Source organism: Dermacentor variabilis, chromosome 2, assembly GCF_050947875.1.
Source record: "Dermacentor variabilis isolate Ectoservices chromosome 2, ASM5094787v1, whole genome shotgun sequence".
Taxonomy (NCBI): Eukaryota; Metazoa; Arthropoda; class Arachnida; order Ixodida; family Ixodidae; genus Dermacentor; species Dermacentor variabilis.
The window spans coordinates 58,096,211-58,108,632 of NC_134569.1; the positions used below are offsets into that span (position 1 = coordinate 58,096,211).

At 44.0% G+C, this 12,422-nt stretch overlaps 1 protein-coding gene across 1 annotated transcript in view; it reads left to right on the forward strand.

Annotated features, from left to right (window-relative positions):
* The first annotated feature begins 2,664 nt into the window (after positions 1-2,664).
* The window catches only part of LOC142571931 (junction-mediating and -regulatory protein-like), a 39,185-nt gene continuing 29,427 nt past the window's right edge, over positions 2,665-12,422 (forward strand). The window contains exons 1-4 of the mRNA XM_075680659.1: positions 2,665-2,936; positions 5,658-6,153; positions 6,991-7,167; positions 11,433-11,640. Coding sequence (XP_075536774.1) covers positions 2,935-2,936; positions 5,658-6,153; positions 6,991-7,167; positions 11,433-11,640 — 883 coding nt within the window. The 5' untranslated portion in view covers positions 2,665-2,934. The remainder of the gene's footprint in view (positions 2,937-5,657; positions 6,154-6,990; positions 7,168-11,432; positions 11,641-12,422) is intronic.

Sequence of the window (12,422 nt, forward strand, 5' to 3'; positions counted from 1 at the left end):
TAAATATAAACGTGTTTGTAAAACGTCCTGGATATCGGACCCAGTCCCACGTTTCCTTACACCTCCAGGAGCAAAGTACATTCCCACATCTTCAGACCCCCAGTCGCAACACAATGTGCGACATTGTCTCTGGACATTGTCAAATTCGCCACCATATGTTCGCCACCTTGTCAGCTCCTATTGTCCAAGAAGGCTGCTACTGCCTCTCTGAAGGGTTTGAAACGCCGCAATTACAGAATTCGACAGTATGGCGGAATTTGACAATGGTCAGAATAGCACCCCATGTGGGCTCAACTGCCATACTTGCAGCGCCCGTAAAGCAGGGGCGGAATTTTGTAAGCGGCAAGTTCATGCTCTAACAGGCAGGGAAAAATCGGGCTTACAAAGTCGCCATATTTAGATCCTTTCTGGACACGTAGAGAGTGCCATCTAGCGCCGCCGCGGCGAAATCTGTCAAAGTCTGTCGAAGGCAAAGTTGTTTCAATGTTTGATTACACCCAGCACCGGATAAATTTTAGATCTTATTTTTTTTAATCATTGACTATATAGTGTCACACACTTGGTGAGACTTATCCAGGGAAACCAGTTGAAATAAATAAATAAATAAATAAATAAATAAATAAATAAATAAATAAATAAATAAATAAATAAATAAATAAATCACTTTAGTCGCCAATGGCTCGTTACAGTTAATTCTAACGCCGCCAGAGTCCAGGCTCTAACATTTAGGTTTTGTAGGTTTCTACGGACTCCATTGCCACATTTGATTCTATGAACACTGCATATGCACGGTGATGCCTGTTTTAATTGCAATTTCGACTGAATCAAACAGACGACCTAATCCATGTAAAACTGCTACCTAGAGTCACACTCCTTTATTTTTGCTCACGTAAAGCAAAGCCACTGCAGTTACCGTATCAAAAGGTATATCAAATGGCATTCCTCTACGCGTGCGCGCATCCATAGCAGATCGGGCTTCCTGGCTTCTAAACACTACATAGAAAACTCTGTCAGCAAGTCAGCAAGCGCATTAACTAAGGTGCTGGGGTAGAAGTAGAGTGTACTAGATTAGGGGACTGCGTCCAGCGGACGCCACGGAAAGCGCAGAGAGTGATGAAATAAAGTAAATTGCTGGCTCTTCCGTAATGGATAGCAGACGTAAGCATGAAATAGCAACCGGCAAAGCAGATTGGTTGGAGATTATACTAGCCACAATTGTAAAATGGGCCTAGTGCACGTTCGCAACGGCACAACCGCACCACGCCATACTGTGCACTGGTCCATATATGGACGCTGCCCAGCTAAATGAAAACCGGCTGAAGGCCGCACGACAGGCAGACAGCGCACTGTCCATCTAGAAGACGAATGAATTGCATTCTGGTGTTTTACGTGCCAAAACCACGATTTGATTATGGGGCATATCATAGTGGGGGACTCCGGATTAATTTTGACCACCACGGAATCTTTAACTTGGACCCAGTGCACGAGACACGGGCGTTTTTGCATTTCGCCTCCATCGAAATGCGGTTGCTGCAGCAGGGATTTGATCCCGCAACCTCGCTCTTAGAAGCGAGGTTGCGGGATCATAACCGCTAAGCCACCGCGGGAACCGCGGCGGGTAGAAATCTAAAAACGTTGGGTAGAAGCTTCTGAAGGCTGCGTGGCGCCATCTCTCGAGGCGACGCAAAGCCCACGCCGCGGAGCTCACGGACCGCTAGTAGCTAGCCACCCTACCGCTGGCGTTCAAAAAAAGAGTACTCAGCGCCAGAAGATGACAATGAAATTTATGATGCCCCCTGTCTGCCTTTTGAACGTCGCTATCGGAAGTTACTAATAAAGCTTGAGCGTACTAGAAGTTACAGCGTTATTGATATTGTGGACAAACATTAGGAAGCACTCGGAAGTAACATTTTTTTATCTTATAACTTTTGGCTCAAGGTCACTTGAAGGTCGCCGACAACAGGAGCTAAAAGCATGTCATGCTTAAAACGCTAAAATTTCGGCGGCGACGTCGTGGTCATATCGCTCCGACTGTTTCGGCTGTGCCCATTGTTGCGGTGAGCGCTCGCGGGCCGAGTTGCTGTCGTTCTTGTGTCGCTTGCGCTATTTCCGTAAGCTCTTTCTCCATTTGCTTTACAACACGCCGGTGTGGAATAAAATAATTCTTTCCGCTAGCGAGCAACAAAACAGATGCAGCAGTGTGAAACGCCTGTGCAAGCTTCGTGCCGCTGCGGTAGGTCTGCGACGTAACGCGCGTTCGGCCGGTGCGAAGGGCCGTTCATTCAGTTGAAGTACGGGAACAGTGCCGTCAACAATATTTCAAAAAATAAAAAAAACGCCTCAGCGGCGAGCGCGCACAGGACCCACCTTTCGTATCTAGTGCCAAGCGACATTTTGTGTATTGAGGTTGAAACAAATAACCAAACAGCAAAAAGCGCTTCCCTTGTGAGCATAAAAACGAAACCAGAACTAATGCTTTTTGTTTCTAAAGTGATCAAAAATAAATATAGCATAGTTAGATTTTGTTATGTTACCTAAAATAATTATGTTTATGATTTTTATTTGTACAATTTCACCACTTAGGATTTAGCTATAATGTAGTTCAGCCAGCGTGCAACTTAGAGCGCCCTCTCAACGAGCAGTCGAATTTCTTGTGATGGACGAGGTCTGGTGAGAGACTGTGAACTTTGACGCTTTGACTTCCAGGTGATTGAAGTAACATCGAAAGCTTTTGCTTGGCTGTGTGGGTCAATGTGAAAAAAGTGTGTTGCCTTTTGATTGAATTCTCAATCGGATAATAGAAGGTGTCGCACACATGCCCTAGGGAAGCGGACGCTGTATAAACGATTGTGTTTCTGTGGAAAAAGTGCTATGCTGCGCAAAAAGTTTCCACTAGCAAGCGCCTGCACCTCGTGAAGCAGAAGACTCGTGTCAATGTAAGTTCCGCGCACTAACTTTACCTTTAATCTTACAACTCATATTATTAGACGTTCTTCTAAAATGATTGATGGTCCACGGGTTTTGCATGTGTTGCGCACTTTTCTAAAGTAGGCGTGTACTGATAATCGCAGCGTGGGCTGTGATTATCTCTCATGCATATATGCCGCTAACCGGCTGTTGCGAAGACAAACAATCGCAATGTTGACTTTCCCTTTGTCTGATGAATGTTACAAAAAACTGTATCGTGAGTACAAGCTGCCCTGCAAACATCTCTGGCGTAATTACGCGGAGACGTTTAATTGTTCAGGTTGAAGAAAAGGCAGTTTCGCTTTTGGCGTTTCGTGTAAACTTGTGTATTCCGTCATCCGCGTCTAACGTGTGCAAATAAAGAGCGCTTATTTTTGCTCGTCCTTAGTATGACGATTGCTTGCTGAGGTAGTTTAGGGTCAGTGCTCATCCGAAAAGAAACGAATGCGCTCTACACACACACATGCACACAAAAGAAAGAAATCCGTGAAGGAAGTTCTCAAATATTAGAACTGGTTTTTCGGAGCGGGCGCGCGGGTCATCTCTGGCCGAGCACATCGGCTTTATTTTGTTGCTCGAAACGTCGCACTTTTTATTCTTTTTCGTTATGCCGCACGCAGTTGCAAGCCCACTGCACCCATATGACGCGCCGTCGCGAGCAAAACAGACAGCTCGGGTGAAACCTGCCGGCACTCATCACCCGGAGAGCTACGGCAGTAATTATGACGGCCCTGCACGGAACGGATAGCGACCCACATAGCGAAGCGGTGACGTGATGTCGCGTGCGCGATAGACGCCGGTAAAAATACTTGTTGAACATCGGTTGTTTACGCATTACTCAAAATGTGCAGCATGACACTCCTAGCTGAGTTCAATGCAGACGCATAGGGACTCGACGACCCGGCAGCGTTATTGCTGCCATTTGAAATGAGCAACGGAAAAAAAAAAAAGAAATAAAGTGCAGCACTGTGCCAGTGTTTACTGCGTTTGCTTGCGTTTTCGCAAGTTCTGTTACTCGGTGTTGATTTGTAGATAAATATAAACGCCCCGAGGTGTCTGTAGCCAGTCATGGTGCCGGTTGAATTAATTTGTTGTAGATATACCGTTATATTTATTTATTGATGTGTGTAAGCGTCGTGTGCAATCGCCGAGCCATTACCGAGTCTATATATAATTATTCAGTGCTAACTACATATATATTTTCATTGAACAAGCGTAGAAATTGCTACCTTAATCATTTCTCATCAAAGATTGTGCAATGAGAGATGTTTTCAACACCTTCTTTACTTATTTAAGGGGCCAAAAATGCAGTCACTGTTCAGAAAACATCTTTAAGAGGAACCTCGAACGCCAGTGATATATAATTGCTTGTCTCTCATTTATTAAGTGCGCATTGCTGCATGGAAACTTTTAAGTTAAAACATGTCTTATGCATATTTTATATAATTTCGCTTGTGTTATGTTAAATCATACACTTATTCATGTTAAAGTTTAACATAGTGGGTGTGACAGATGTACACCAGCATATGATGCATATTACACAAGCAGCAATGTTGTGCAATACAGAAAGAAAATGTACTTTTCCAGAAGTTTGAAACTGTTTACCAAGTGACTTCACCCACTGTAGTGGCCACATTTTGATTGGGGTGAAATGCAAAAATGCTTGTGTACTGCCCATTAGATCCATGTTATTAGGTGGCCAAAATTCATTCTACTGGGGAATCTCTCAAAGCCCCCATGTTTATTTTGTATGTTAAACACAAATAAATAAATAGGTTAATCCATCGATCAATTAACCATTCCTTCAGTCTGCATGTTTGGAACCAGGAGCAATTACACAATGTCAACTTGGTTATTGCACATTGCATATGTTGGTCATCAAAGGGACCCTCATCAGGCCCCATTGCAAATTTTATACACTGGAAGCTCTAAAACGCCATCTAGGGATCGTTTTACAGAAAATTTTTTCAAATCGCTTTATTATTGAAGAAGATAGAAGAAATTAACTGTCCTGTTGCCATACCACCAGGAGGTGAGTGCGACTGCCAACAGAGACAGTCTCTTCCTCTGCCTCGAGTAGTGTCTAAAGCGACTATCGTTCCCTGGCTTTTCCCATGCTGGAGCCGAGGGCTTAAATCGGGTTCATGTAACGAGTCCCACCTCCTTTTTTTTATCTCTTCATTTTGCGGCGTGGTGGATTTTCGGTGGTGGTGTTGAGTGCGCCACATTCGCTGATTTACTGAAGGAATGTGCCGTGGTGAGTGACATATAGGACTGTGTATTACGTCATGGCGTTTGTACGTGTTACCCTGACCATCTGGCTAGGAGTGGCGCTTCTTCAAGAGGGAAGGTGTGCAACGTTTGGTTTGAAATTCCAGCTTTTCGCAGTTACTTAGTGGTGTTGTACTTTGCAGACATGATCGTCAGTGAGTAAACTATGTGCTGCGCTTGTCTGTTTAAGATGGCCAAACTTGTTGAGGGGCCCTTTAAGGGGGCACTTTGTGAGCTACTGCAGGACTGTCTCTAACGACCTTGTTAGGCTAGCTGGTGAAATATAGCTAACTAGAAGAGCAGCACAAATATGTAAAGTGGCACTCATCTTGTCTATTTCACCTGTATGTGGTCATTTGTGTACCTCCAACATGTGCAACTGGCTTCACATACAGAGCGCTTATGTGGTTTGAATGCAGGACTATGGGCGAACGCCAAGACAGCCTTGATGGATGGGTGGCCATCCGAGAGAACCTCTTTGATCCTGTGGATGTTCCCAAGCACAGCTTGTCGCGGTTCATTGTTGCCTTCAACCGTGTGGAGTGTCAGTTTGCAGTCAGCTACTCAGAAGGCGAGCGTCATGCTTGTGACAGGGACAACTGTGCCGCACGTGCTGTGCTACTTTCCTCGGATGCCCTGCGTGACATTCACAGACAGCTCTTGCTCATGTGCCCTGCACTTGAGAATGCTTTCCCACTGAGTGGACCACAAACAAAAGGGTCTCGGAGCTTCTTAGGGTTTTTCTCAAAGAAGAACGGGGTGCTTGAAACACTGGATCCATCTGTTGAAGACAAAGTGTGCAGGGAGCTGGAGTACTATTTTAAGCAGGCGCTTGACGCAACAGGGAAGAGGTTGCTCTTTGCTGTGGTGTTTGGTGAAGAAGACTACTTGACTGATTATGAGGAAGATGTTCAGGTAAAGGAATGATAGTGAGAAGCTCTCATTCTCTGCAATGTTTCTTTACACAACATTTTACCTTGACTAAAGAAAGTTGATGGCAGTGTGCCACCCCTTGACTAAAATGGTTACTGTTTTTCTTGAGCAATTCTTGAGGCAATTCTTGAGTAAAATTTATGTAGCCAGGTTCCCGTGGCAACTACGCAAGTGCACCATACCAGAGGTGCTTTTGTCAAGCAACTTGTCCTCTTAGAAATCTCTGAGGAGCATTGTTGAAGTACAGAATCTTCTTCAGTTGAAGGGTCGCACTGTGCTTTACTAGGTGGAGTCAAGAAAGAGCTTTGTGTTGTAACTTGTTTAAGAGTATGGGGTTTAGTGTCACCAAATTTGATATTTTGTCTTGTTTGCCTGAAAGGATGGAAATTGTAGAGTAGCTATTAATGAAGGATTTCAGTAAAAATAAAAATAAAGCAGCATCCCCACTTCTTTTGAGTACTTTCAGTTCCAGCACTCTAAGGTGCACATGCACCAGCATGCATTATGAGCCGGTGGTAATAGAACCTGACACACATTGCCGTGCATTTCCAAATAGCTCCCACTGTGTGCTTTTACATGTCAGCTATATTCTGATGAGGACGGAATGCTAAATCTCTTGTTTACTTAGGCTTGGGTGCCAGCTTGAGAATGAGAGGTGGTCAAAATTAGTCTGAAGCCCGTCACCTCAGCTTGCTGTGCAATTTTTGTACTTAAAACCCTGTCAGTTGTTACGTACCCAGTGTGATGACATATAGGCTGTCACAAGGTATCTAAACAAGTCAGAGCAAAAGTGTATGTTTGTTGCTGATCTGGATGCAGGAGTTGAGGCTACGTGGTCTGGAGCGTACTCTGAAGCGTGCCTATGATGACTTGAATGAGATACTGTCTCTCCGGTCACGCTCCGAGACTATGTTGGAGCTGTCAACGGTGTATGCTCTGGAGGACCAGGTAGTGGCCAACATTTCCATTGCTTTGGCTGAGCTCTACAATTTCCAGGTGAGTGTTGCTGCACAACTTACTGCACAAAGTGCTTGGTTGCATAGAAGAATTGTATTTAATTAATTTACAGTTGTTAGTCCAAAAGTGAGCAGTGGTTGTTGGGAGCTGTTTTGAGTGCCTTGAGCACCCGAATTGAGGCATGTGCATACATTACAACTTTTACGATTTCATCTTAAATTGTCCAATTTCTTAATCTTCTTTACGACTGTCATAATGACACCGATAATCTTAATTTTATTGTTTTCACACAACTTAAGAAAATGCGGGTCTAAAATAAAAAACATGTTCTCCTCCTTCTAACTAACTTTAGCCCATTCACATTTCAGTGCAGGCAGTCGAGGTGCTCATTCACCTCTGGACTTCATATTGTCATAAGACATTGCTCTCTTTGTATGCTATGCATGGCACCATGTGTGCGTTTTGGTAGTTTCATGCTGTGCTTCTTTGTTCATAAGGTGCTTCATGTGCTGTGGTGTGGTCGCAGAACTTTGCACGAGGTTGGAAAAAAGGCTCTTTCAAGTGTTTATTTCAAGTTAGGCTAGAGAGTTGCCATGCATTCAGGAATTGTGCAAGGGGAAGAAGTACACGTTTTGCAGTCTGTGCCGTCGCCACATTATTATTTCCCATGCTGGTCAATGGGATATCGTCATTCACCTAAATACAAGGAATCACAAGGATGTTGCCAAAGTTGTTGAGAACAACAAAAAAGTTGGGTGGAGTTTTTCTTCAAGGGCAGATCATTCTGCAACTAAAGCCAAGTGCCTCTTTAAGGCGTTCTTTACAAAACATAACATTTCCTTTGCTGCAACTGAGCATGCTAGCGATCTGTTCTACTGGGAAATGTTCCCCGGATAAATAGAAGCATAGAACTATGCATGTGCCCACACAAATACTGCTGCTATTGTGAAGGCAATGGCTGATCAAGCTACAAGCAACGTTCTCAGTTGTCTCCGTCTTAGACCATTTTCCATTGGTTTGGATGGTAGCAGTGATACTGTCAATGATGCCAAACTCTATCCAATTAATGACGTTTTCTGACAGAATTGCTCACAAAAACCTGTTTGTGATGCCCGCTTTTCAACATGACTCATCTTTGAGTTCACCTACCACTTGGACTACCACGTGGGCTGTTGAAATACCATCCCAGAAACCTCGAAATGCTTGTTTCGTGCCAAGGAGAGACTTATTTTAAGAGAAAATGCGTTTTGAAGCGTCCGCGTACCTCTAGCGCAGTTCAAATCGCCCGGCCTCCGATCGAGGAGTACTGACATCGTGGTCTCATAGTGACGTTGCGCCATCGGTGAGTAGAACGGCGTCCGCAGACGGCGCTATAGCTTTTCTGCGCAAAACGCAAACGCGCGGCCAGAAACAGAGCCAAGACAGAGCCGACAGCAGAGCAAAAGCGGGAGTATGCTGGCTAGCGGAAGGAGAAATGCGCGACCATAAGCTGGTACTTTATGCTATGTCGCAAACTTCGACGCTCGTTGCAATGGACCCTGACAACGACAGATTGGCTCGCGATGCTGGGCTCAACTTCAGCGATTTGAGCACTGATGAGCGCGACCTGCTGCTGAGGGCTCGCACTGCCCGCGTCGTTTCGTCCTACGATGGCGGCTTCGACACCGGCTCTCCGGAGCGGGAAAGCAACGAGGGCTTCCCACATCACAAGGACGTGGCATTCTCACTGCTTGTTCGAAATGAAAGTTTCGCGAGCCAGCAGAACCCGCACAGCACGACGCGATAACGAAACTACTGAAACTCCAAAGGGTGTGCGGCGCAGAGTCGAGCGCACAGAGTCGAGCGAAAACGAAACCTTTCGACCGCCCATACTACAGAAGGGTAACGTCAAAATGTTATTTTTTCTTAGAATCGAATAGACGTAGACAAATAGCATTTTCTTCCGTCTTATAATCGGATGAAATGATATTTTCAATACGAGTAGTTAAGTATTAGTAACACAAATTATGAGGAGTGCTTTCGTCATCGGGCTAGTACCGTAATGTCGCTGGGGGTCTCAAATCGTGTCATGCATTTATGCATTTACCTCAATTTCTCGGTTACTAAAGCTCTGTTCGCGATTATATTGACGCCTTAGACGTTCTAAAACATTGCTCTACCACTTTAACTTGACTTTCTGGTAACCTTTAGTGTCCCTTTAAAATGTTTATTTTTGGTCGAGACAGTTTTGAATGAAGAGTGAAATATTTTTTCCATTAAATTGACCTTTAGTATTTTTCGTCAAATTTTACTATTTTTTGGCTGCAATCATAGTATATAATACAGCTTGGCAGGTATGTATGTGTCTTCCTGCTTCCCTCCTGCTTATGTACTTTATCACTTTCTACGCTAGTTAGTATATGTTGTGATCTTGTTTTTATTTCCGTGTAAGAAACCCAGTGCAACAATTTGGTAAGTTGAGTACAGGAAGATGTCTGGAAAGGCATTGCTCCTGCACTCATAATTGTATTTGCATCTGTGGGATAAAGACCTTGACATCACCAGGAATTTTCTTGAGTGTTATTGGATTTAAATAAAGGGTTGCACATAGGCTAGTTTGTTCTTAATCATCGATGTGACATTGAGCATCATAGTTCTAACAAGATACACAATAAGAAAACTCGATCATGGAAGAGATTATGCACAAACTATAAACAACTGTTTGATTTGCCTTGAGAAGCCAAAGCATATATATTGGTTGACGACATGCTGATGCAGAATGCCTCTCGTGCATGCCACTTGGCACTGTGGACTGTGACGCCGACGACTTTGATCACCGTGTGGTGATCAAAGCTGAACAGCTAAAGAACACTAAATTAACATCGCTTTTCACCGCTATGACCGCCTCTACAACAGCACACCATTTTTTGTGGTGATCAACTCTTGTATAAGTGTTTGTTGACTTCTTATGATATTGGTTTTGAATATCACTAAGGATGTGGGGTTCCACCTTGTAGGTGCTGTGTTGAAAAGAAGGAAGGGGCGGGGTGGAGGAGGAGAAGGAAAAGAAGAGTTTCATATCCATACTTTATCATAACTTGCTATCGGAGGCTATTTGCAGAACTCTTTGCTGCCAAAATTCACATTGTCTATTGTGCATGTTTTAAAGGTGTGAAAAATCTGGCTAGCTGTTGCTTTGAGAATCACTTTTGGATTAACTGAAGCTGCCTTTTTACTCATTGGCATTGTGTCTGCTTATTTTACTACTTGATCTTCATTGTTTGGATGTTAAGGATATGTCTGAAACCCACGCTTTTAACTGATATTCTGGTCACTACTTGATTAGGATCAGTTCCATTCATGAAGAATCATTCTCTGATGCAGGCTGCCTCTTGCACTTGCCATGATGGACCCTTGTATTTTCCTGACTACTGTTGCTTTGAAAGCCCTGCCTGTGGTGTAGCCTGAATTTGGGCTGTCTTTATTTGCCAGTGGCTTATGCACCTCTGTCAGCCTTATGGCATTTTCGGGTGGTTGTTTTTGAGCACTTTGAAATGCTCCCAAAAGACTGACATTGTTTGGATGGTTGAAAAGGAGTGCTCTGGCTACATTCAGAGGGTGTTTTCCAATCACCTGAATCCAGATTGGAGTGCCTAGAGGCACTCACATTATCATGGGCAGAGCCGCTGAGAAATCTGATTGGTTTTCGGTCTCGTGACTCCACTTGTTCACGTGGTTGGGCTGGTGAAGGGGGCCTCTCGCTTTGTTTATGGCAACAACCATTATCATCCACGTATGCTTCCCATCACTGCCATGTTTGAAATCTAAATGCAGTTCATGGTGGAAGATGTGGAACTCGCCCGGAAATTTACCTGATCTTTTGCTTCCTTATCTCTCACTGTTCTAAAAAGCAGCTGGCTGTTTGATTGGTGCAAGACATCTCCTACTATGACACAGAGTGCCTCCAGAATCAGTTTGCTCAGATTTGAAGGATCGCAGCGGCCATTGAAAGATGTCATTAGTCGATAACAAGTATGACTTCTTGCTGACATTGCAGAGGAGTAACTTTATTTCGATTAATGACAGCGTGCCTGTGCCTTAAACAACGGCATTGCTATGCAGTCAGTGAAATTTAATTCCCGAAACAGATTGGGACTCTTGGTGGTTTGTCAGTGTGGGGGGGGGGGGGGCTGCGACTATTTGAGCATGGTAGCCTCTTTGAACTTATTGATATGGTGCAATTAACCAGTGTCAAATGAATGCACGCTGGCTGTGTTCATTTGGCGTGCCATGTTGCTTGTCATCACCATGAGTTCACCTTGCAGCTGGGGCCCTTCTTGGAACTGCGTGAGCTGGCAGCTGAACGCAGTCGTGCATCGCGCCTTAGGGCTGATGATGGCCGGCTCGGGCCTCGTGTCAGAGCTGAGGCAATGAAGGAGCTCGAAGAGTGGGAAACTCGAGTGCAGTCTGCCAATGAAGCCACTCAACACCTTTACCAGGAGTACTATCGACACACCGTGGAGCTAGTTTCAGGTCAGGTTATTTTCAGGGCACTGTTAAGGTTGATTCACAAAATGGACCAAACATCTTATTTTGAAGCACAGTTTTTCTATCATGTTGTATGGTGTAACAGATTTTATTCTACTGTGTCACTTTGTGTGCATATTTGACATTTCTCACTAAGACCATTAAAAAAAATGCTAAACAGGGATTTACGTGTGATTGGTTGCAATCACTTTCAGGTGATGGTGCAGGGCTGTTTGGAAACACTGTAATAGCTATTCTTTTTTGTAAGCTGGTTGCATCATGCAAGATTTTTCTTCCCTTTGTTTAATGCACATTTTTCCTCAGTGGTGCAGTGCTACAAGGTTTTGCATCACATGGTGATTTATTTATTATAATTAGCCAATTATGATTTTTTGTACCTAAAATATTTTGATTTGTCAATTAAGGACAGGCTTTTTATGTAAGGAGGGACCCTTGGCCTTTCCATTAAGAAAACCATGAATGCCATATATTACAATGTGCATAACATACATCGCCCAAATACAAAGGCTTAACCTTATCTGGAGATAACACTTGGAACAACTTCTGTTTGTGTATATGGTTCTACTAATCTTTTGTATGCCACGAACATAAATGAATAACGCTGTGTGGAAGTTAGAGCTACATTAGATATGGCTGTTGCAAGGGGTGGTGTACAGAGGCTTGCACATTGTATGGCACTCAGTTTTTATTAGCCTTGTGGAACACCAGCTGATGTAACTGATGTGACTGGCATTTCTCGCTTACCTGCCATTGAGAGGCCCTGCCCA